Source organism: Biomphalaria glabrata, chromosome 13 (genome assembly GCF_947242115.1).
Source record: "Biomphalaria glabrata chromosome 13, xgBioGlab47.1, whole genome shotgun sequence".
Taxonomy (NCBI): domain Eukaryota; kingdom Metazoa; phylum Mollusca; class Gastropoda; family Planorbidae; genus Biomphalaria; species Biomphalaria glabrata.
This window is the reverse complement of record NC_074723.1, coordinates 34,294,681-34,318,983: the sequence shown is the minus strand read 5'-3', so window position 1 is coordinate 34,318,983 and position 24,303 is coordinate 34,294,681. Positions and strand designations below refer to the sequence as shown.

Below are 24,303 nucleotides of genomic sequence, written 5' to 3'. Positions count from 1 at the left end.
TCTTTTTTGAAGTAACGTCTGTATTATATAAGATAAGAAGATAAGATAAATATTTAAAAGATCACCATGCCATGATAAAAATATAGCCTCGTCAGTAAACTAAAACTATAATACTACTGCACACAGTATCACAAGAAATAATTAAGCCGACACCCCCAATCTTGACTCTTTCAAGAACGGTAATCCTGGACGTGAGCAGTATTTGTATGGCGACACAGATTTCAAACAAGCCATGCCCTCATCCCTCTAAGCCTTTCATTATTCCCGGATATAATGTTTCTGTATAAGTAAGTACAACTCCATAACAGTGCGGTAATACGTAGAGAGCTCGTCCCAGCTGTTAACACGTCAGAGTCACAGTATGTTTTTACTTCTCTTGTTCTCAGTTCTAGGCTCTACATCAGCAGGTAAGTTTATCGCCCTTTACAATGTTATTGTAATTCAACAAACCGGTTAGCACTTTAGTAAATTTAATTGGAGGTTTATTCCTATCAGGGCCGGTCCTACAGATTGCGGGGCCCTATGCGAAACGGCTAGCGCGGGGCCTAGTCTGTGTAGGGATAAGGATAATAAGTGAAAATTAAGATTTTTTAAATAAAATTTATTTGTCATTGCATTTTATTCATATTTTACTAAGTGTAAAATCACGGTCAAATTAAATTACGAGCCATCTACAATAGAAGGTAGTTTTCCAACGAATAAACAATAAACATTCACATCTGCCTTGTAGATTTACTTTTTTTAAGAGATCGGCGTTTCCCATATTTAATGACACACCAAAGTGACAATTTTGTTTATTTTTAAGTTCATATTTTATGAGTTTTCAGGATAATGTAATAATTTCAGGAGATTTTCATGACTTTTTTTCGTATACTTTTCAATTTCTTCTTCTTATATAATACAGACGTTACTTCAAAAAAAAAAGATGATTACGTCCTACGCATCACTGGTTTTCCTGGCTAGCTCAGGCAACCCAATTCATGCTCTAACAGCACTAAGGAAGAAGGAGTATTTGTACAAATTTGTCCTATCATATGGGACGAGGATGTCTTGGAAACATTGTTATAAGTTATACTGGTTTAATTTAATAATTTACAACTAGTGTTAGCGCGGGGCCTATGAAAGTGCGGGGCCCACTGCGGCCGCATAGGTTGCAGTGCCCTAAGACCGGCCCTGATTCCTATCTAATGTTACAGTTTATTTTAGCTGCTTACGTTATAGGAAAAGATAGTTCGATGTAAAGGTCGTCTGTTTCTGTGGCCAACGGTTAGGCCATGTGTCCAGATCAACGACAAACCGCCTTTACTTTTCCCCAACTAATGTCAGGTACATCATTAGGGTGGACTCAAGGCGCAAAAAGATCCCGAAATAAAAAAATACAAGTCTTCACCAGGAATCGAACCCGGGACCTCAGTTCAGAAGCCAAGTGCCTAACCACTCAGCCACCACGCTTCCATAGGAAGAGATACGTTCAGTTAAATAAAGCCCTGGGCTGTTCCAGTCGGTCACAGTGACCTAATGCAGTGGTTTATAATCTATTTTGGACCGGAGCTTCGGGGGGTAAGGAGGAGGGGGGCTTTTTTGAATTTCTGAACACTGAGGGGACATTCCGTGACAGGGCGTGGTGGCAGAGTGTTGAAGCGGTTTGCTTACGAAAAAATAAGTCTCGGGTTCAAAAACTGGCCTGGAGTGTTTTTTTTTTTTTTTTAAATCAGGTAGTCTAAGGGCATCTCTTTGAGTCCACCGATTTTAATGGGTGCCTGAAAATAGTTAGGGATAAGTAAAAGCAGTTGGCTGTTGTGCTGGCCAAATCACACCCTCGTCAACCGAAATAGATGGCCTTGACATCATCTGCCCCATAGATTGATAGCTCTGAAAAGGTACATTACTTTTTTACAATGTCAACGGCCACATAACTGCTAACAATCCTCGAGTCTAGTGAAACTTGACCTTTGTGTTTTCATTTGACACAGTGGTCAGAAGGTTCTAGAGAAGCGGACATCATCAACTTGTGGATGGATATTACATATCACATAGCCCATAGACTAGTTTTAAGTCTGGAAGGGAAAAAAAGCAACTAAATTTATGTGGTTTTTTTTTTGGCGCCCTCTGTTTTGTTTTCAATGTACAATTTTTGTTTTTGTTTTCAATGTACAATTTTTGTTTTTGTTTTCAATGTACAATTTTTGTTTTTGTTTTCAATGTACAATTTTTGTTTTTGTTTTCAATGTACAATTTTTGTTTTTGTTTTCAATGTACAATTTTTGTTTTTGTTTTCAATGTACAATTTAAGTAACGCTGACAATAATAATAAGGCTTGTCTTCTAGTCCGAAGATTATTGAGGAATGCAGTATTCCCCGTGGCTACGCAGCCCCAGCTATGACCTACAAATACGTGGTTATTTACGTAATACTCCAAGAAACGCAGACATCATCTTTATTTAACAAAAAATTTTATCCACGGCAGTTTTGTGTTCATTTGTCTGTGAATTGGCAAAGAATTTTGTTTGTAAAGGACATCGTCCACCCATACACAGTTATTTTTCATAATCATTTTTATTTTAACTACTTTCGAATGTGTTTTGACTTCTGCTAAACATTCTCCTGTTACAGCCAGAACATGTTATGGTGACATCAACAACTTGTCTCCGACAGGGAGGAAGGTCGGAGGTAAGAATTTTCTCCGTGTCCATGTGTAAGTTAGATATTAGAAATAAACAATTTTTAAACTAAAATTTATGATTGTTTTTTGGGGGTTTGTTCTCAAGAATAAATATATTAGGAAGAAATAATAGTTGCTTACATTTCATTTGGTAAATTGATTTTAGATGTTACATGCTGCTAGACTATTTTGATGTACACCTTATTTATAACCTAGGTGTAACTAAATCTAACAGTGAAGTCCAGACAGATCTGACTTACCTAAATAGATACCGATCCTGCTATCAGACGGCTGCTGATAAACTATGTAAGTACATTTACGGAAAAAATCTGTTTCCTTAGTAAGATTTTAAAACTACTTTATTCCTTTTACAATCAGGGTGTCTTAAGCCCAGTTGCAGTGCTGGATTTACTTACAGGCAACATAAGCTATAGCTAAAGGATCAGGGCCCCATTAGCTTAGGACCTTACCAAAAATGGGTCCAAGGTTATTTTCAATTAGTTTGAAGAAAGAAAGCAAAGGATTACTAGAGGCACCAAATCTAAACTATCTCAAGATCTTACGAAGTGTAAATTCGGTCCTGTTCGTTCATCGTCATAGAGTACTACATAAAATCCCCATTCGTCAAGCGCAGCGCTGTTTGTGTGTGTTTGTATGTGTGGTTATGTTGTTGGTATGTGTGATTATGTTGTTTGTGTGTCTGATTATGTTGTTGGTATCTGTAATTATGTTGTTTGTATTTGTGATTATGTTGTTTGCGTGTGTGATTATGTTGTTTGCATGTGTGATTATGATGTTTGTATGTGTCATTATGCTGTTTGTATGTGTCATTATATTGTTTGTATGTGTCATTAAGTTGTTTGTATGTGCGATTATGTTGTTTGTATGTGCGATTATGTTGTTTGTATATGTGATTATGTTGTTTGTATGTGTGATTATGTTGTTTGCGTGTGTGATTATGTTGTTTGTATGTGTGATTATGTTGTTTGTATGTGCGATTATGTTGTTTGTATGTGTGATTATGTTGTTTGCGTGTGTGATTATGTTGTTTGTATGTGTGATTATGTTGTTTGTATGTGTGATTATAATGTTTGTATGTGTGATTATGTTGTTTGCATGTGCGATTATGTTGTTTGTATGTGTGATTATGTTGTTTGCATGTGTGATTATGTTATTTGTATGTGCGATTATGTTGTTTGTATATGTGATTATGTTGTTTGTATGTGCGATTATGTTGTTTGTATATGTGATTATGTTGTTTGTATGTGCGATTATGTTGTTTGTATATGTGATTATGTTGTTTGTATGTGCGATTATGTTGTTTGTATGTGTGATTATGTTGTTTGTATGTGTGATTATGTTGTTTGTATGTGTGATTATGTTGTTTGTATGTGCGATTAAGTTGCTTGTATGTGTGATTATGTTGTTTGTATGTGCATCTATATCTGTATTGCTTCAGAAATATTTCTGAGGTCTAAAATTGTAGTCAAATTGATTTTCCATTAGTTTGAAGAGTTTGCACAAATACAATTTTCTTATTTTATCTCATGAAAATCATATTTTATTATTTTTTTTACATTTTTTTACACGCAACATTAATGAAGATGTAACTAGAAATGAGATGAATGCCTAGAAGGGTATATACTTCTGTAAAGGCAAAACAGCGAATCCAGCCCAGTACATATTTGTCAAATGCTATACGTTGAAATACAAACAGCGAATCCACATAAATTAGAGAAGACCCATGTAAAGAGTTGACGAAAACGTCTGATCTGTTGTCCTTGTAGACTGTCTAGTCCAGTGTTTCCCAAACTATTTTTGTCCATAACGGAACACTTCGCTCATTCTGAGTATTAGGTGGTAGCCTACTTGTTAATTATTCCAGTAGTTTGTGGAACACCTATTCAAGCCTCGTGTAATATTAGGGTTCCGTGGAACCTTGGGAAACCCTGGTTTAGCCAACAAAGTCCAAATACCTATAATGAAGCAAATATGAGACTCTACGAAAGCCTAGACAGTTGCTCTATAATATACTCAAAGGCTCTCCCTGCCGCATTTCTTTACTAGACTCGTTTTTTTTAAAGATTTACTATATACTTAAGGTCAATACCGAGGTCTGTAATTATTCTAAATGTATAAAAATATATTTTTTTTACTAACTAAACATAAAGTTTTTGACCAAATTGTCTAAATCAGTGATGCCCAAACTACGGCCCGCGGGCCAGATCCGGCCCGCGACGTGCTTCCATCCGGCCCGCCTAAACCTCGGCACAAAGTGAAGAAATTTTTTTAAAAGGTTGAAAAATGTATTTTTCTACGTTAGGACTTGCACTTTTTCTTGGATGGATTTCATTCTAATCTACGGCATTCTTAATTTATATTATTTTTTTTTTAATGAACACGACGTTTATTTTTTGGTGACAAGTGTTGACAGTTGTTTTAGATTCTTGAATAATTCCGCTGCTGTCTAGAGCTAGTCGTGTATATGTTGTGTGTAACACAGGGCATCAATTCTGCATAATTTTTTTGGTAAAGTTCTTTTGATATCAAAGTGAATGATAGTACCATTTAATATAATATTTGAGCGTAAATGAAATGAGAGAGCCATAGGTACGAAATGAATGTAGAAACTTCCAGGAAAAAAGTGAAGACATCTTTGCTTTTGTTTAACATATGCCAACAAGATTCAGAAATGTTACTGTTTTTAAAACTTATAACAAAAAGTCATTTGCAAATCAAAACATAAAAAAAAAAATATGGCGGCATTGTTGGTTTTAACCGCCAAGAAAAAGATCGCTAAGCTACGCCTAGTTGAATGAGTAAAGTGACTGACGAGAACAAAGAGACAAGAAATGAGTCCACGGTAAAGACAAGTTACAGAGCTGCTCAGAGTATGAGAAATGATGCGTAAAAAAGTGCTTTCTAGCAGTAGTGAAAGAATTAGTCCTGGGTAAAAAAAAAGCAGTTAACGCATTGCAAAACTAAATGACAGAGCAGCAGATTTTGAAATGTTTTCTATTGCCACTGAGGATTACTCCGATAGATCTGCAACTGAAATTGATTGACTTACAAATCCAGACATCCCTGTTTGAGAAAGTTAGAGTGATGCAGAAAGTTCATTTCTTGGCTGTGTTGCCTGGTGAAACTTTTCAAATGTCCGAAATGAAGTGTTAAGGACGATCACAATGTTTACAAGCACTTCGTTGAGTAGACAAACCTTTCAGTAATAAAACGGATGAGACCAATCTTACGTAATCGCCCTACGTGTGTACGTTGGCCAAGTAGTGCTACAGGTTTCTAATAAAACTATTTAAAATGGACTTATTCTCTATTTCATTTTTTCATCTATTCGACGATGTGGCCCGCGACATGAGTGTCGGAAATGAAAATGGCCCGCCGGGCGAATAAGGTTGGGCATCACTGGTCTAAATCACAATGCAGATCGTGGAATTATTCGGGAGTTCCTTTTGTTTTTAAAATTCATTCATTCATTTTATTCATTTTATATGCATTTTAGTAAGACCTGTGTTAAAACAAGAAATAGTAAGTATTTATTTGGAAAAATAACCAGGTGATACCACGGAATACAATTAAATATTAAATTTAGTATCATGCTTGTAAACGAATGAGCCACAGTCGACGCTACGGGTTTGTATTTGTGAAGCACCCTTTAAAATATCTTCAATTTAGTTGATTCTGATTATTTATAACAGGTATCCAAGCTTCCGTCATTGCTGCCGTCGCCAGTAGAGAATCCAGGGGCGGATCTCTGCTGGAAAAGACAAATGGTTACGGTGATGGAGGCAAAGCGTATGGGATAATGCAGGTAAATAGTTATTCTCCAGTTTGAAGTCCGGTTAAATGTCCATGCTGTACTTATACTGGGACAAGTTTAGCAGCCGACGCCCAAAACAGTCAGCTTCGGGCAAGAAAGGCTAGTTAGCCTTGACTCTCTACCATCCTCGGAGAAAGAAAACTTTGAGCTTAAACCCGTGCTGCTCTGCTGCAAAGGGCTTAAGGAGAAGGGCCTGCGGAAATTTCAGGAATAGGTGCTCATTAAGTTGCTTGTAGTGCATAGTGTTACCTTCTGGAAGATGACGCGAGGCCGCTGATCACGCTACTGTATCAGGCATTTGCCGTTCCTTTGGATAGATCGACCGCTTAGAGAAGAGAAGAGCTGCAGTTTGGGCGCCATCGTCCCGACCATGACGAGTACCTCAAGTCCTTATCTAGTTATGCCCTAAGAGATGAACCATAGTAGTTCTTGGACTAAAGGAGGCCAACAATTATGTATTTATTTAGAACCTTTTCTTTAAATTCTGAAATGTTTTATTGTTTTGAACTAAACTTACTTCGGATATTCGGACACTTACCATAATTGATTCTTTTTTTCCCTCTATGAGAATGTTTGGATATTGCGAAATGCCAAATATCACCTTTTATTAACTCTTTCTCTCCGTAACTATTTACCACATTCTGGTGAAATCAACGCTGGGATCGTCAGTTAGGAGAGAAAGAGTTAAGCCACCCTCCTTCGCCTTTGAAACCAATCGTAACAAAACTGAATACCCTTTGCCGCTACTTATTATGGGACATTTATGTATGCAGTACTTAGAGATGACTTTCTTTACTTTAAACTGAACTACTTGTTGTTGCGTATGTCTACTAGCTCTATTGAGTATTTTCACCACAAACACGGTCATATTTATTATGCATAAAATAACAATTCACAATATATTGGCAAATCCAGCCATCAAGGAATACAAGAAATTATTCACATAAATCCACTTTAATACTCTAAGAAATCTGGCAAGTCCACAACTAGTAACGTCTCTAGATACGTCTATACTCTTCTAAAACATGGAGATTACTGCCCTCTAACCATGTGGTCCAACTCTCAGAACGAGACTTCTTACCCACAATTTCCAACTAGGTTTCACTTTCACGGGAAACACTATAAACACAATAAAAAGTTGTACTCCGAAATTCCAGACTAGTTCATGTCATAAACGATGATGTGACACCCTCTCCCCACAGGTAACAAGAATATTCAAATTTTATAAAAGATTTATTTATTATTTATCATTTTCCCAAATCACAGTGTCGATTAGGCGCTTTGATGGCATATTAAGTCCCCCCCCCCCGTTTCTTTTCATATGTATCGGGCGTCCGCCGGAAAGCCCGTGAGAAAACATGTGATGTTCAAAAAAATCCGCTGAGTATTTTTTCCATTAATATTTTGTGAAACCCCTGGTAGAGCCCTTCCTCGAAAGTCAAAGGAGCACTTGACCTGTTTTATCATTATAATTTCTTTTGTAACAAATATTCAGACTCCCCTCTACCTCTTTTAAATTCTGAATACCCGAATGTTACCTGTCTACATTACAAATAGCACCATAGGCCACACACGGACATATAATTCACAATGATATAATATAGAATATATTACTACATTATTTTTTAAATTGTCTCAACAGTGTGATATCAAAAACTCGGGTCTCCCTTGTACATCAGTAAGTTGGAACAGCTGTGCGCATATCGAGATGATGACAGGCGCCCTGATTGCTAAAATCAATGAGGTAACTTAATGACAGAGCTATTGTCTCATTACAAGTTGTATCAAGGGTAAAATGTCGCTATTCTTTGTGGTTTGCCCTTCTTTCCCTTGGTCAGTTACCACCAGAGCTCGAAAACTAGAAAATTCGACCCATAAGGGCCGCCTTTAAGTTTGTGTGAAAACACAAACACTCATTGGTTGGCATCAAGTGGTGAATATTAACTTATTAATAAAATGGCACACGCTTACACAAACAATCTTGATCATGAGCTGGACACAAGTGTAAATCTTATATCTATAATACGTATAAAGTTAGATCATTATATCAACAACGTTAACTGTAGGACTTTGGTGAAGAAAAGGAGGTGAATGTTTTTTTCTTTCATCAAACTTAGCCTTTAGATTTATAAATTAGTGAATGACTTGGAAAATAGCTCCAGTGGTCACTCTACACCCCTCTAACACAGGGGTTCTCAACCTGTGGGTCGCGACCCCCTTGGGGGTCGATTGACGATTTGCCAGGGGTCGCCTAGGAACATTGAACATATGGATTGTTATTGTCTAACAGGTCACTATTGGTTTCTTTGATTCTTTTTATGAATCCTTGTAGTAATTGTATTAAATCATGTTTCAAATATAGGTAAATCAGATTCTGAATACCTTTAAATCATTCTACGGATTTGTCTGACTAATCTTCTAAATATATTTCTATTCTAATCACTGTAACTTATCTTCGCAATTGTTCCAAATCTTCTGAATACCTTTAACTTTAAGCCCACTAGCACTGCAGCCCAACATAACCAACACCCTGTACGGCAGTGCTGAACAACTGAAGAAAACACTTTTTTTCCTTGGCACAGTCTGCAAAAGAGCTCACAGCTCAGCAGCAATAAAGCTGGCTAGAAGAAGAAGAAGAAGAAGCCCACTAGCTCCGCTTCTAAATCCCACTAACTCACTCTTAACTAAGCTCCAAGGAGTATATCAGTGGAACAGAATATTTAACACCATTTTTTAAATGGAACTTCAGTATTTGTGATACTTTGGAGTTTCTTTTAAAGGAATCATTGAAACTAGGCAACATTTATTTCCTTTGTTTGAATGCTTCTTTTGGATGCTTCTTATGGGTGCTTCCTTTGAATGCTTCTTTCCATCTCTTCTTCAGGCCTAATGACTCTTATAAAAAATCCTCCTATATTGCTCTATATAAGTGCAAGCCCAGTGCAGTGGGTTGTTGAACGTTGTAGAGGATTGAATAAAAATTTGACATTTTATGCATATCTTTGATCAAAAAAATTACAAGCTAACGGGCAACACAGTGAAAACTCTGGTTTGACAGTTATAAATTTTCAAAATGTAATTATCTTAAAAAATTTTTAACAAGAAAAAAATATAAAATACCATTTATATCTTTAATTAAAAAAGTGTACTATAAAGTGGAAGAACTCAGCCCTTAAAACTTTTATCAATAATTTACAAGTTATTTCCCTTATTTGATATCAAACAAAATAATTAATTACCAATAATTAATTGACTAAGTAAGTATTTTTGTTTGATTCATGTTTTGTTAGGTACAATAAAAAATTGTTAAAAGTATCAGCTTGATCGGAGAATGTGTGAGGGAGAAATAGAGTTAACAATTATTAAAGGGGACTAAACCTAACAAATTTAGCCATATCTGTGACTACTTAGTTTCCCGTGTTGGTATCAAACAAAATAATAAATGACCAGTAATTATTTGTCTAATTGGTTACTTTTTATATTGATTCATGTCTTGTCTATACCAATGAATAATTGTGTGAAGTTTAAACTTGATCCGAGAATGGCTGTGGGAGATTTATCGTGTACAGACCTTTTACCAGACAGACAGAAAGAGTGATTTTTTACACGGAGACGCAGTGAATAAGTGGTAAAGCGTTTGGCTTCCATACCGAGAGGTTCCGCGTTCGAATACTGGTGAAGACGGATTTTTTTATTTCGGGATCTTGAGGGCGCCTCTTAGTACACCCAGCTCTAAAGTGTACCTTATATAAGGTGGGGGGGAAACATTAAGGCGGTAGGTCGTTGTCCTGGCCACACGATAGCCTTGTTTACCTTTGGTCACAGAAAAAGCTTACCCCTTGCATCATCTGCCCTATAAATCACAAGGTCTGAAAGGGGTACCTTACTCTTAACTTTGAAATATGTAACTAAATTGACCATGTATTGAACAAATGATATTGTTCGATTTTGTTGAATACACTAGACATTGCATTGATTATGCGTTATTTTCTGTCAAAAGGTCAAGAGAAAATTTCCTAATTGGCCTGCAGAAAGACAATTGCAAGGTAAATAATCATTAGAATTCACAAATAATTTATTACTTACACCTCAGTATTAGATGAAATAAATTTTTATTGGTCTATAATATCTATCTATCTATCTATCTATCTATCTATCTATCTATCTATCTATCTATCTATCTATCTATCTATCTATCTATCTGTCTATCTGTCTATCTGTCTATCTATCTATCTAGCAATATTAACAGTATTGATTTATTCATTATTCTCTTCTATTCATCTAACATTTTGTTTATTTCATTATCACATGTAATGACGTGGCATTCCTCAGGCGGAGTTGCTGCGTATAATTTTGGCTCCAAAAATGTTCAAAGTTGGTCTGGCCTGGATGTCGGCACTACCAATAACGACTACAGCAATGACGTAATCGCTAGAGCCAAGTACCTGTACTCCATCGGTTGGAACTAAGTTTGTCTCGGTTAAACTCATATTATCATTTACTTTCTGCTTTGAATTGTATGGAAGCGTGGACAGTACTAACTTGCAAACATTCCGTCTTATATAGAAACAAAAGATGTTATAAAATAATGTCCAAGTTCATTTTGTGTGAAAGATGTTCTTTCTTAATTTTAGTTGTTTTAAAAGACAATAAAAGAAAATATATAATATACAAATTAGTGCAATTAAGTGTGTCTACCCATTAATAAAATCGACACAAACAGCTGGGAAAAGTTGGACTGGATTTACAAACGCAATTAAAGAAAGTATATAATATACACATTAGTGCGATTAAGTCTGCCTTCATATAAATAAAATCGACACTAAAAGCAGGGAAACAGTGACAATGGATAGATCCACATGGAGAGAGAGCATAAAGAAAGGGTCCCGAATCGCAGATGCCATACACAACAGTAGTATAAAGAAGGGTGGAAATACAACGGTTGTTTATGATTACAGACGCCCAACCTGTGACCGCAACTGTGTATCAAGGATTGGCCTCTTCAAGAAATGGGAAACAGAAATTCCGAATACTAACGAGGGTAAAGAAAATAATACAAAAATTTGGTTATAAAACAAAGAAATAAAGATAAAACTGACTGTAGCAATACAAGATTTCAAATACATTTGATACATTAATAAATATACATTTTATAACCCATTATAAATGTTGGCAAGAAATTCACCAATTTACATTGTAATTAAGCAAACAAGGAATTGAACTGCATTAAACGTATACAGATAGAGCAATATATTTAATTGCTTAATTTGTATTTAAAGTATTTTATATATTACGGACCTTATTTAAAAAAAAAGAAGATAATTAGGTCTAACGCATTTCATGTGCCAATCTAGTCTCGCATGTTAATTAATGACTCTTCCAAGTCGTTGGTTTTCCTGGCTGATTTAGGCAACCCATTCCACGGATCAGTGTATGACACTTTTATGGAGCCCCGCGTTTGACACTCGGATCACGGGTCCGCCTATGACACTCCACCTGGGCCCATCGTACTGCTAAAGCCTCCTCTGAAGTACAGTGATGGGAGAACGAAAGCAAAAAAAGGTCTTCCAAAAGGAAAACTGTCTGGACAATGTAGAACAGTGTTTCCCAAACTTTTGACCAGTGTGTACCCCTTTTATAATTTTTATAATGCTGAGTACCCCACCTCCCCAAACACAACCTAATTTATTAACAGAACATAATAAATGGGTATTTAAAAAAAAATCAGTATAGTTAATGAGGTGCAAGGCGATTCCCCTCCAAAGTCTTCACGTAGCCCTGGGGGTGCGCGTACCCCACGTTGGGAAACACTGATGTAGAACAATGAGCCGGGCCTCTCTTATGATATCGTGCTAAGAACACCTTTTGGCGATGAAGAGTGGAAAGACTTGGTCACGCCAACAATCACAACACCATTACGACGAAAATGAACAGACTTATGATACTATTACAGTAGACTTTGAATACTGTGTAATAGACTAAAACTACACGAGCTTCAATAAACACAATGATTTTATTAGTCTCTATTTATGTTCTTTACTCCAGCCACTTGTTCTCTTAAACTGCCTTCCTTTTACACCCAGTCCTGACACACTGCTGTTCACTCAAGCATGTACACTCAAGGTCCACTGGTCATTTCATACACAGGCACACACACACTGCACTACTAGCCACTCAAAACATATACACTTACTATCACATACTGTTTGAAATGTTAATTTCATAGACTTTTAGTGCAGTCATATACATGACGAGATATCCAACCAGGATTGAAGTATCAGGAAACCCGAGGGTCAGGATTTTTGTGAAGGACCCCTACAACTTTTCAAAAGTTTGAACGAAGATCCACTTATGTAAAATGATGCTACTTATAAGTATAAATCATGCTATATTTTAGAGGAAAGAAAAAGAGTAATTGTAAATAAAATCATAATTTCTTTAAAAAAAATTAATATGCATATTTTAGTTTTCAAATATTATTGAGTTTGTGGAGGCTAAGGCCTAGGGTAAACACATTGTCGTAAATCTGATGATGTATATACTGTGACGGTGAATGTGTAGTCAGATGTAGCTGAAGTATTTCTAAATATGCTTATGTAGACTAAGTGCGTGCGTACCTTGTATGATGTATTTTCAATCTGCGAGTTCCCCATGCACACCGTTACAAATATAGATAAGGTACTAAACAGGAACACATACTCAATGACTAAGTTGACTCAAGGTGAACTTCAAAACAAACGTTTATTACAGAATGGGCCACAGTCTAGCCTGTCACTATAGAACGATGTTATCCCCTTGAGAATCTAGCGGTAACTGATCTCTACACGTTAATCTTAACCTCTAACCCCAAAGTCTATGTCGTCATTCTAAAATATCCGTTCACTGTCAGTAAACACTAAACTAGCTATCTAACAATACTCTAGTTGTACACTTTTTAATCCCGACAGTTTGTCCTGCCGTAAATATGCGAAAATAAATGTTAGAGAACAAATTCAAGTTCTGATTTGTAGAAATTCGATATAGCCTATTATAGCTTTTGGTGGAGGCCCCTCTCTTGTGGATTTCCCGGGGCTGTAACCCCGTCTTCCCTACCTTAAATCCGGCCCTGTATTCATCGATCTACTACAACTTCTGTCCCACACATTTTAAATAGCTTGTCTCGCGTAATGTATATGTTCGTCAAGTTAAAAACAATCTGAGGCTTTGGAATAACATATTCTTTGTCAAGTTATTTATTCACCATCTGAGGCTTTGGACACATTCCATGTCCAGTTATACACAATCTGAGGCTTCGGAATAACATATTCTTTGTCAAGTTATTTATTCACCATCCGAGGCTTTGGACACATTCCATGTCAAGTTATACACAATCTGAGGCTTCGGAATAACATATTCTTTGTCAAGCTATTTATTTACCATCCGAGGCTTTAGACACATTCCATGTCAAGTTATACACAATCTGAGGCTTCGGAATAACATATTCTTTGTCAAGTTATTTATTCACCATCCGAGGCTTTGGACACATTCCATGTCAAGTTATACACAATCTGAGGCTTCGGAATAACATATTCTTTGTCAAGCTATTTATTCACCATCCGAGGCTTTGGACACATTCCATGTCAAGTTATACACAATCTGAGGCTTCGGAATAACATATTCTTTGTCAAGTTATTTATTCACCATCCGATGCTTTGGGCACATTCCATGTCAAGTTATACACAATCTCAGGTATAACAAATTCCATGTTTTCTACTAACACTTTGGTTCAGGTATCTCGCAGACGAAACTTGCGTCAAAGCGTTGCTTGCTATCGTAGTAACAGTAGCAGACCTCTAGCTTCCAGTCGTACCAGATGCTGAAGCACTGACAGTGGGAGCCCAGACCAGGAGAAGGCTGCGTTCTGTACCAGTCAAAGCTCAATCCTGCCCTGGCGTGATGCTGGTTCACCCAGAATCCTTCATGCCCGTCATCGGTGGCTCCAGTCCACACGGATTTGTTAGTGCTAATTTTTAAGATGAAGTTTTTAACGAAGAGGAACTCATCGTGGGAATCAAGTTCCAGGAGATATCCTCCAAACCTTTCGCACTCGCTTTGCGCTTCTGTGTAATTGAATATCTCGATGCCTTTCGTGAGATAGTATCTGTGGTCCTGAAACAAGTCTGAAGCATAAAAGTCAGACGCCATTGATGGAAATGTCTCGCTTTTATTATATACCACAAATTTGTCGATACATTGTTGCAGTTGGTTCACTGTCTTTTCTAACGCAATCATGTTCTACTTTGCAGTTTGGATAAATTCAAATAGATCGGTCACACTTGTAGGTAGCACATCTATGAAGGCGTCCTCTGTTACTGGTTTTCCAATCTGATCAAAGCCGGACACAACACACTTGAAAAGCCCGGTTAGGTTAGAGTCTGGGTACCTGAACTTTAACTGCAAGGTGGATTCGCCATTGTTGTCTATTGATCCGGATACGACTTTTATATCCTGTGAGAGGTTGTGGGCGTGTCCGTCTACGTCATCGATGGAGACGAGGTCATGAAATAGTGGTTGGTCAGTTTGGTTTGCTCGTGCGATGACCAGGGATACGATGGAAGACATGGAAAGTAACTCATCTCTTCTGAAAGTACACTGCACCGTGACTTCTGTCGCCAGGCCAATAATGATGTATGGAGGGGAGACATTTACATGTACTTTAGTGTTCAGTAGTTGTTCATCATCAGATGGAATGAGATCAACACCTATAATAAAACAAATATTTATAGTACTTATAGTATATCTATAAATATAGAGTACTATGAACTACCATATATTCTCTTTTTTAATTCTAAAATTCATTAGTAAGTGTTAGGGGGCGAGTTCTTTTCAACCGTTGATTTTATTCTATGCAAGGACAAGTGTTCGTTGTAGCAGTTTCAATATATATTTATTTATTATACAAAAACTTTACAACTCCATCTCTATTCTCCAACCTCTACAAACTTTCTATTATTCCTTCTACAAGCTGCAAGATCTAACTAACTCTCTCTACATGCTCCAAGCTCTAACTAACTCTCTCTACAAGCTCCAAGATCTAACTAACTCTCTCTACAGGCTCCAAGTTCTAACTAACTCTCTCTACAAGCTTTAAGTTCTAACTAACTCTCTCTACAAGCTTTAAGTTCTAACTAACTCTCTCTACAAGCTCCAAGTTCTAACTAACTCTCTCTACAAGCTTTAAGTTCTAACTAACTCTCTCTACAAGCTCCAAGTTCTAAATAACTCTCTCTACAAGCTTTAAGTTCTAACTAACTCTCTCTACAAGCTTTAAGTTCTAACTAACTCTCTCTACAAGCTCCAAGTTCTAACTAACTCTCTCTACAAGCTTTAAGTTCTAACTAACTCTCTCTACAAGCTTTAAGTTCTAACTAACTCTCTCTACAGGCTCCAAGTTATAACTAACTCTCTCTACAAGATTTAAATTCTAACTAACTCTCTCTACAAGCTTTAAGTTCTAACTAACTCTCTCTACAAGCTCCAAGTTCTAACTAACTCTCTCTACAAGCTCCAAGTTCTAACTAACTCTCTCTACAAGCTTTAAGTTCTAACTAACTCTCTCTACAAGCTCCAAGTTCTAACTAACTCTCTCTACAAGCTTTAAGTTCTAACTTACTCTCTCTACAAGCTTCAAGTTCTAACTAACTCTCTCTACAAGCTTCAAGTTCTAACTAACTCTCTCCACAAACTCCAAGTTCTAACTTACTCTCTCTACAAGCTCCATATTCTAATCAACTCTCTACAATGCCTTAAATACCTTCTTCTCCACCCGTACCTTTTACATATATCTGTACGTAGACACTTGTATTGCCTCGCGTCTCACATTCGCGTGTCACAGTCACCCATCCGTATCACTCACCCGTATCAACCACCTGAATCGTATCAACAAACATCTTTCTCTCATCCAGACATTGACGCATGCGCACTCTCGTCTTTCCATTCTTCACAGTTAGTAAGACAAAAATAATCTCGCTCAATAAGTTGTATAAAGGTGGAAAAAAAATATTTTAAAGTTATTCTGCTCAATTGTCCCATGGCCGGCTCAAGAGGGGGCGCATGGAGTATAAGCGACGCTGCTGATATGTCATTATATAATGTGAACGAATCTGATGAGCATGACGTAAGCCGTAAGCCCCGTTAAGCCACCCTGTGGTACCGCCTCGTATTTTCAAACACATAGTAACCCATATTTTTGATATAGTTCCATTCAATAAATATAGGAAGTCATATAGTGTTGATGTAATGGAATCTTCCAGACTGTACACAACAAGCTGATTACATCGTGGGAAGAGTGGTCGAGAGGCTTGGGTTGGCTACCTAGAAGGGGGCTCGAGGTTCGACACCCGACTCGGGCAGAGTTGTGTTTACTGAGTGCCTAAAGGCAGCACGGAAAACCAACTCCTAGATACCCCCTCCCGCCCACTGATCCACATATGAGATTGGACCAAAAGCGCTCCGAGCATGCTATAAGCATGAAAGTAGCGCCATATAAAAGCTATAATAATAATCGTGACACACCCTTAGATACATCAGTTAAGAGACACACACACGCTAACTCGAATAGTACACTGCCTTCACACGAGTCCAATCGTTATAGGAAGCATGAGCATTGACCTGCGACGTCCCAACCTGTGGGCAGTAGAGACCGATAACTTGTTGCCACGTCACAGGTCTGACGTCATGACATTTGATGTGGCAACGGTTTATTGTTCGCTGGGTTTCCACGGCACGTTTTAGCTATAAAAAACAAAAAACATTCCATTTGGGGAATATGAAAGAAAGGCTCCTCTCAATCGGTCTATTCTCCTCTCTATTGCTCTCTCGGGGGCCGTACGCTCTGAGGATTGTTCTCTCGTACTGTTAGCTGTGGTAAAGTGTATGAATATGTAGGAACCGCTTTTAAGATTTGAGCGTGGGCAGGGTTCGAACCCGGAACTTTTGAAATGACAGTCCAGTGCCTATTCTAATCAAGCAAACAGACATCCATTCACTCAACAGCTACACTTTCAAACCTTGCTATCTATAGATAATGTAAATATCGTTGCTGTGGTCAACGGTTAACGAAGGTGTCATGTGGCTAGCAAAAAGACCAACCGCGTTTATTTTTTCCCTAACTTAAGTCAGGTATTGATTAGAGTTTTGTGGAGGATTCCTAAAGATCCATAAATTGAAAAGCCAATCTTCACAAAGATTTGAAACCAAGACGTCCGTTTAGGAAGCCAAGCGCTTTACCACTCAGCCACCGTGCCTCCAAAGTGAAGTTCCCCTAAAATGAAGTTAGGTTCATGATGTTAAGGTGATCTGTTCCTTTGGCCGATGGTTAACGAGCAATGTGTCATGTGACCTCACAACGACCAACCGTCTGTCCTTTCTACTAAAGACAGATTTGGGTGGACTCTAAAAATCTCTAAACTTAAAATCCCAGTCTTCATCTAGATTCGAACCCAGTACCCCAGGTTCAGAAAATTAAATAATTAGCAGCTGTGTCGAAATTTTAATTTGTGAACATCAGGACTTTAGTGTCATCCGTGAGTTCTCACGTGCGCCCCAACTAGTCAAGAGTCATGGGCCCAAGTGCAATGAAACCCTTTGCGCCATTGTTGCTACTCTACAGGCTGTGGACACCTAATAGTCGTGGGCCCGGGTTCATTGAACCCCTTCGCGCCATGGATGCTACGCCACTGACGATGTCCCCAGTACTGTCCAATGGCACTACGTCTATAAATAGTCACTTATAAGTAACAAAGACTTAATAAAAAGTACCTACCTGCGTGTACTTGTGATGCTAGGTACAAAACACATAGGCCTACTGAAATTATTAACATTATGGATGTAGTCGCGTTGTGCCGCTATAAACATTAACGTAAGGAGATTTAAACCGGAATAATCTTAAAACAGCTATCCGTAATTTGATAACAAAATTTTCTTATTTTTTTATCGCAATCATTCCATCTTAGTCGTTATCTGAAGAAGTTTTCTTTTTATGCAAGAGTTATCTACGCGCTTGATAAAAAGCAACACATCTTAATTGTTCGTAGTAGTTTTATAACTAATATTACAGGTCGTAAAATAGGAACAAACTTTGTCAACTGTTAAATGTCGTTAAATAAAGTGTGTATCGATTCTTTTAAGTCACCAATCATTGTAATAGATATGTATAGATGTGTTGCTGACCTCCTTAAGTCATAGTACGAGGATTAATCGTTTTCACTCTACCGCCATTCCCATTTCCAGACAGAGTTTTTGTAATTTCACATGACGTTATCATAAGTATTTTAATAAAACTATATAATATGTAATATTATATTATATATTAATATATTTGTAATATGCAATTATGGGCCTGATTGTATAGAAATGCCCTGGCCGTTTTGACACACAGTCCGCCCCTTTTTTTTTTTATTAAGGATGATATTGACAGTGAGTGGAGTCTAACAATATAGCCAAACCAGCTCAATGTTCGCCTCGCTACAGTATTAAGGAGTATTGTTTGCCAGCCAAAGTGTTAATTTGTTAAATTACAAACTTTTTTCTTCTGATATCTAAAAGTAGATTTAGTATTTAATCTAAACACTTCATTTGGCACCCCAATATGATTGAATGGAGCAAAAATTGGACACACTTTATGTCACTGCATCAACAAAAAAGAATTCTTCTTGTCCCTTTGTAAATTCATCATTTGATATGTCTCTCAGGAAGCCCAGCGCTCCATGGATTTAAAGTTTCTAGCTGTGCCATGGTTCTCTCTAATTAGACATATTCCGCCGGCTGTTTTAGTTTTTAATCAAATGTTTCCAACTCGCTTTCCGATACCTATCTGAAAATGGGGGAAATGAGTTGGAGTTCAATCAAATTTTTGTAAATTTCAACTGGCTGGAGAGAAGAACATAAAGAAACGCATTTTTAAGATTTTTCTCAAGATCTGGCAGTCAGGAGAAGCCCTGTACACAACCACTCGTCATTACCCTTGCAATAAAAGGCAATTTATAACTCTGTCAAAACTACTACTGCACCATCAGACTTATAGATAAAGAGGAAAATATTACGAACGAAATGACTTCCAATAGCTTTTGACTTCAGTTGTCGAGCTGTTTACATCCTAGGAATCCTTGGGCTTTCGCCTCTTTTCTTTGCCTCTTTTTTGGGCATTGCCTCTTTTTTGGGCTTTTTTTAAATAACAAAAAGATGCATATTTTTAAGTAAGCGTACAAATTAAATTAAACTTTTCCACAGCCCAAAGCCTAACACCCTGAAACGACAAGAAAACCTAGATCTAGTGATGCCGCTACAAGAAAGAACTTTTCAATAGCGACACCCGTACCGAAAGATCAGCCTACTTAATAAAACTATGTACTTACGTACCCTTACTAGGGGGAAACACAAAACCCGCTACCCAGCACACAAAAGAAGCTCTCTCTCTCTCTCTCTTGCGAGAACTAAGGATGACGTAAACACACACACACACAAAATATTCTAGACAAGAAAACGCACTAAAAAGAAACTACTTCCTATACGCTAAAACACCAATATTAAATGCAAAGAAAACTTCACGCCCGCACGACAATCATGTGGTCATGCCTGATTCTCAATACAAGAACAACAGAAGAATAAACAGTGTTTACATAGAACGTAAAAGTCTGCCCTTGATTTTGATTTCTTGGAGTTACTCTTCTTTCCTTTTTCTTGGGTTTTCACGTGTTCGCTCCTGGTTCCTTAATGTGTTTCCGTTCCTTGACTTGCCGGCCTAATGTTCCATTTTGATATGATTCTATCTTTTATATTACTACGTATGGACGATTGCGTTTTAAAATAGATCATGTGATGGTCATTGGATAGAAGTAGTACCATCTTTGAGTATGTGGTGTGCTAATAATATCCGTCTTAGTTTTCTATTTATATAAACTTAATATTAAAAGTAAAACTGGTAGATTACAGACATGTACTATATTCAAAATGTTATAAATTGTCCTCCCAAAAAAAGTAACAACATTTTTTTTATTTTAAAAGTGTTATAATAATGATTTTTATAATCAATTTAGAAAGTTTATGCAACTGTGAATTTTTACTGTAAATTAAAATTTATTTTGATAAGAAATGCACATTTTTCTTATTTAAACACTTATAGAGTTCTCTATGCCGTTGTACTACGAAAATAAAAAACGGAAAGGTCATTCCTTGCAGGATGAATAACTCATGAAATACAAGTCATCTATTTTTAATTTATATAAATATTACTAGATTTTGAAAATTAAATGTCAAATATAGCGTCAGCATTAAAAATGCTTTCTCTTTACAAATAATGTTTAAAAACATATACAATTTAATAATTTATATAAAACTCAACATTTTGAAGCAGCATTTGTAAAATAGTACATAAAAATTGTAGAATTATCTTTCAGTGAGAAATTTTTATTTAAAAATGTATATAGAGATACACAAAATTTGTGTGTTAATACAAGTGACTTGTGGCAGTTGCGTAGATCATTGGATTGTCAAGGCAATTGTAGAGAGTTCAAATCTCCGAAGAGTTATATTTTTTTTTATTCATTTTTTAAAACAAATAAATAACTGTATTAGAATATTCTGAAACTTGCTATATTGTCAGAAAATATATTTAGTGCTCATCTCTTTGAACTATTTTTATCATTATCTATCTCTTTCATAATATCACTGGATTGCTGTTACGAAACAATTTTTCACTCCTTTGATTTAGCAGCTATCCTGATCAAAATCAAGAGAAAGGCCTGTCAAATATTTTACGTCGATCATCTAACTTATCTTGGTAATTTTATTATTTGTGTACTTTTATTGACAGGGGCGGACTGGCTATATTGGCATTAAGGGAAATGCACGGTGGGCCGTTACCCAATTGGGCCCTTTATGGTCATTGAAATAACCACATAGATGCCATTATGTCATAAACTTTTAAAGGTTTTTAATACTCTCTTATAAATGGGCCCTCTGTGCGTCGTGTTAAAAATTCTCTATATAGTGTAATGTAACAAATTTTCGAAAATAATGTAATAGCCTACATCCGTAGCACGTGCTACTGGATCTAGTAGGAGTCATCCTTATAGTGGCTACACACTTCGCGATTAAAAGGCAACATAGGGCCTATACTCTCATTCAAAATTAGAGAGCTCACTGTATACATGTGTACAGTTACCAATGATTCAATTTAATAGAACTATTTTGAGGACATATAGGCCAAGAATTGGATACCCATCATGTAATATGCAATTATGGGCCTGATTGTATAGAAATGCCCTGGCCGTTTTGACACACAGTCCGCCCCTTTTTTTTTTTATTAAGGATGATATTGACAGTGAGTGGAGTCTAACAATATAGCCAAACCAGCTCAATGTTCGCCTCGCTACAGTATTAAGGAGTATTGTTTGCCAGCCAAAGTGTTAATTTGTTAAATTACAAACTTTTTTCTTCTGATATCTAAAAGTAGATTTAGTATTTAATCTAAACACTTCATTTGGCACCCCAATATGATTGAATGGAGCAAAAATTGGACACACTTTATGTCACTGCATCAACAAAAAAGAATTCTTCTTGTCCCTTTGTAAATTCATCATTTGATATGTCTCTCAGGAAGCCCAGCGCTCCATGGATTTAAAGTTTCTAGCTGTGCCATGGTTCTCTCTAATTAGACATATTCCGCCGGCTGTTTTAGTTTTTAATCAAATGTTTCCAACTCGCTTTCCGATACCTATCTGAAAATGGGGGAAATGAGTTGGAGTTCAATCAAATTTTTGTAAATTTCAACTGGCTGGAGAGAAGAACATAAAGAAACGCATTTTTAAGATTTTTCTCAAGATCTGGCAGTCAGGAGAAGCCCTGTACACAACCACTCGTCATTACCCTTGCAATAAAAGGCAATTTATAACTCTGTCAAAACTACTACTGCACCATCAGACTTATAGATAAAGAGGAAAATATTACGAACGAAATGACTTCCAATAGCTTTTGACTTCAGTTGTCGAGCTGTTTACATCCTAGGAATCCTTGGGCTTTCGCCTCTTTTCTTTGCCTCTTTTTTGGGCATTGCCTCTTTTTTGGGCTTTTTTTAAATAACAAAAAGATGCATATTTTTAAGTAAGCGTACAAATTAAATTAAACTTTTCCACAGCCCAAAGCCTAACACCCTGAAACGACAAGAAAACCTAGATCTAGTGATGCCGCTACAAGAAAGAACTTTTCAATAGCGACACCCGTACCGAAAGATCAGCCTACTTAATAAAACTATGTACTTACGTACCCTTACTAGGGGGAAACACAAAACCCGCTACCCAGCACACAAAAGAAGCTCTCTCTCTCTCTCTCTTGCGAGAACTAAGGATGACGTAAACACACACACACACAAAATATTCTAGACAAGAAAACGCACTAAAAAGAAACTACTTCCTATACGCTAAAACACCAATATTAAATGCAAAGAAAACTTCACGCCCGCACGACAATCATGTGGTCATGCCTGATTCTCAATACAAGAACAACAGAAGAATAAACAGTGTTTACATAGAACGTAAAAGTCTGCCCTTGATTTTGATTTCTTGGAGTTACTCTTCTTTCCTTTTTCTTGGGTTTTCACGTGTTCGCTCCTGGTTCCTTAATGTGTTTCCGTTCCTTGACTTGCCGGCCTAATGTTCCATTTTGATATGATTCTATCTTTTATATTACTACGTATGGACGATTGCGTTTTAAAATAGATCATGTGATGGTCATTGGATAGAAGTAGTACCATCTTTGAGTATGTGGTGTGCTAATAATATCCGTCTTAGTTTTCTATTTATATAAACTTAATATTAAAAGTAAAACTGGTAGATTACAGACATGTACTATATTCAAAATGTTATAAATTGTCCTCCCAAAAAAAGTAACAACATTTTTTTTATTTTAAAAGTGTTATAATAATGATTTTTATAATCAATTTAGAAAGTTTATGCAACTGTGAATTTTTACTGTAAATTAAAATTTATTTTGATAAGAAATGCACATTTTTCTTATTTAAACACTTATAGAGTTCTCTATGCCGTTGTACTACGAAAATAAAAAACGGAAAGGTCATTCCTTGCAGGATGAATAACTCATGAAATACAAGTCATCTATTTTTAATTTATATAAATATTACTAGATTTTGAAAATTAAATGTCAAATATAGCGTCAGCATTAAAAATGCTTTCTCTTTACAAATAATGTTTAAAAACATATACAATTTAATAATTTATATAAAACTCAACATTTTGAAGCAGCATTTGTAAAATAGTACATAAAAATTGTAGAATTATCTTTCAGTGAGAAATTTTTATTTAAAAATGTATATAGAGATACACAAAATTTGTGTGTTAATACAAGTGACTTGTGGCAGTTGCGTAGATCATTGGATTGTCAAGGCAATTGTAGAGAGTTCAAATCTCCGAAGAGTTATATTTTTTTTTATTCATTTTTTAAAACAAATAAATAACTGTATTAGAATATTCTGAAACTTGCTATATTGTCAGAAAATATATTTAGTGCTCATCTCTTTGAACTATTTTTATCATTATCTATCTCTTTCATAATATCACTGGATTGCTGTTACGAAACAATTTTTCACTCCTTTGATTTAGCAGCTATCCTGATCAAAATCAAGAGAAAGGCCTGTCAAATATTTTACGTCGATCATCTAACTTATCTTGGTAATTTTATTATTTGTGTACTTTTATTGACAGGGGCGGACTGGCTATATTGGCATTAAGGGAAATGCACGGTGGGCCGTTAC

At 36.4% G+C, this 24,303-nt stretch overlaps 3 protein-coding genes across 3 annotated transcripts; 1 reads left to right on the top strand and 2 right to left on the bottom strand.

Moving 5' to 3' along the window:
• Positions 1 to 248: 248 nt before the first annotated feature.
• Positions 249 to 11,098, top strand: LOC106066962 (glycine, glutamate and proline-rich protein-like). Its single transcript, XM_056008879.1, has 7 exons — positions 249 to 407; positions 2,614 to 2,670; positions 2,879 to 2,968; positions 6,376 to 6,488; positions 8,140 to 8,241; positions 10,498 to 10,543; positions 10,830 to 11,098. The coding sequence occupies exons 1-7, from the start codon at positions 362 to 364 to the stop codon at positions 10,964 to 10,966; spliced, it is 591 nt and encodes a 196-aa protein (XP_055864854.1). The 5' UTR covers positions 249 to 361; the 3' UTR covers positions 10,967 to 11,098.
• A 2,160-nt stretch (positions 11,099 to 13,258) lies between these two features.
• LOC106066963 (uncharacterized) lies at positions 13,259 to 18,450 on the bottom strand. The gene is made up of 2 exons (XM_056007387.1): positions 18,301 to 18,450; positions 13,259 to 15,238 (listed from the first exon to the last, which is right to left on the bottom strand). Exons 1-2 carry the CDS (start codon positions 18,356 to 18,358, stop codon positions 14,772 to 14,774), a joined length of 525 nt encoding a protein of 174 aa, XP_055863362.1. The 5' UTR covers positions 18,359 to 18,450; the 3' UTR covers positions 13,259 to 14,771.
• LOC129922566 (perlucin-like protein) lies at positions 14,250 to 14,681 on the bottom strand. Its single transcript, XM_056009210.1, has one exon. It carries the CDS (start codon positions 14,679 to 14,681, stop codon positions 14,250 to 14,252), a length of 432 nt encoding a protein of 143 aa, XP_055865185.1.
• Positions 18,451 to 24,303: the final 5,853 nt, after the last annotated feature.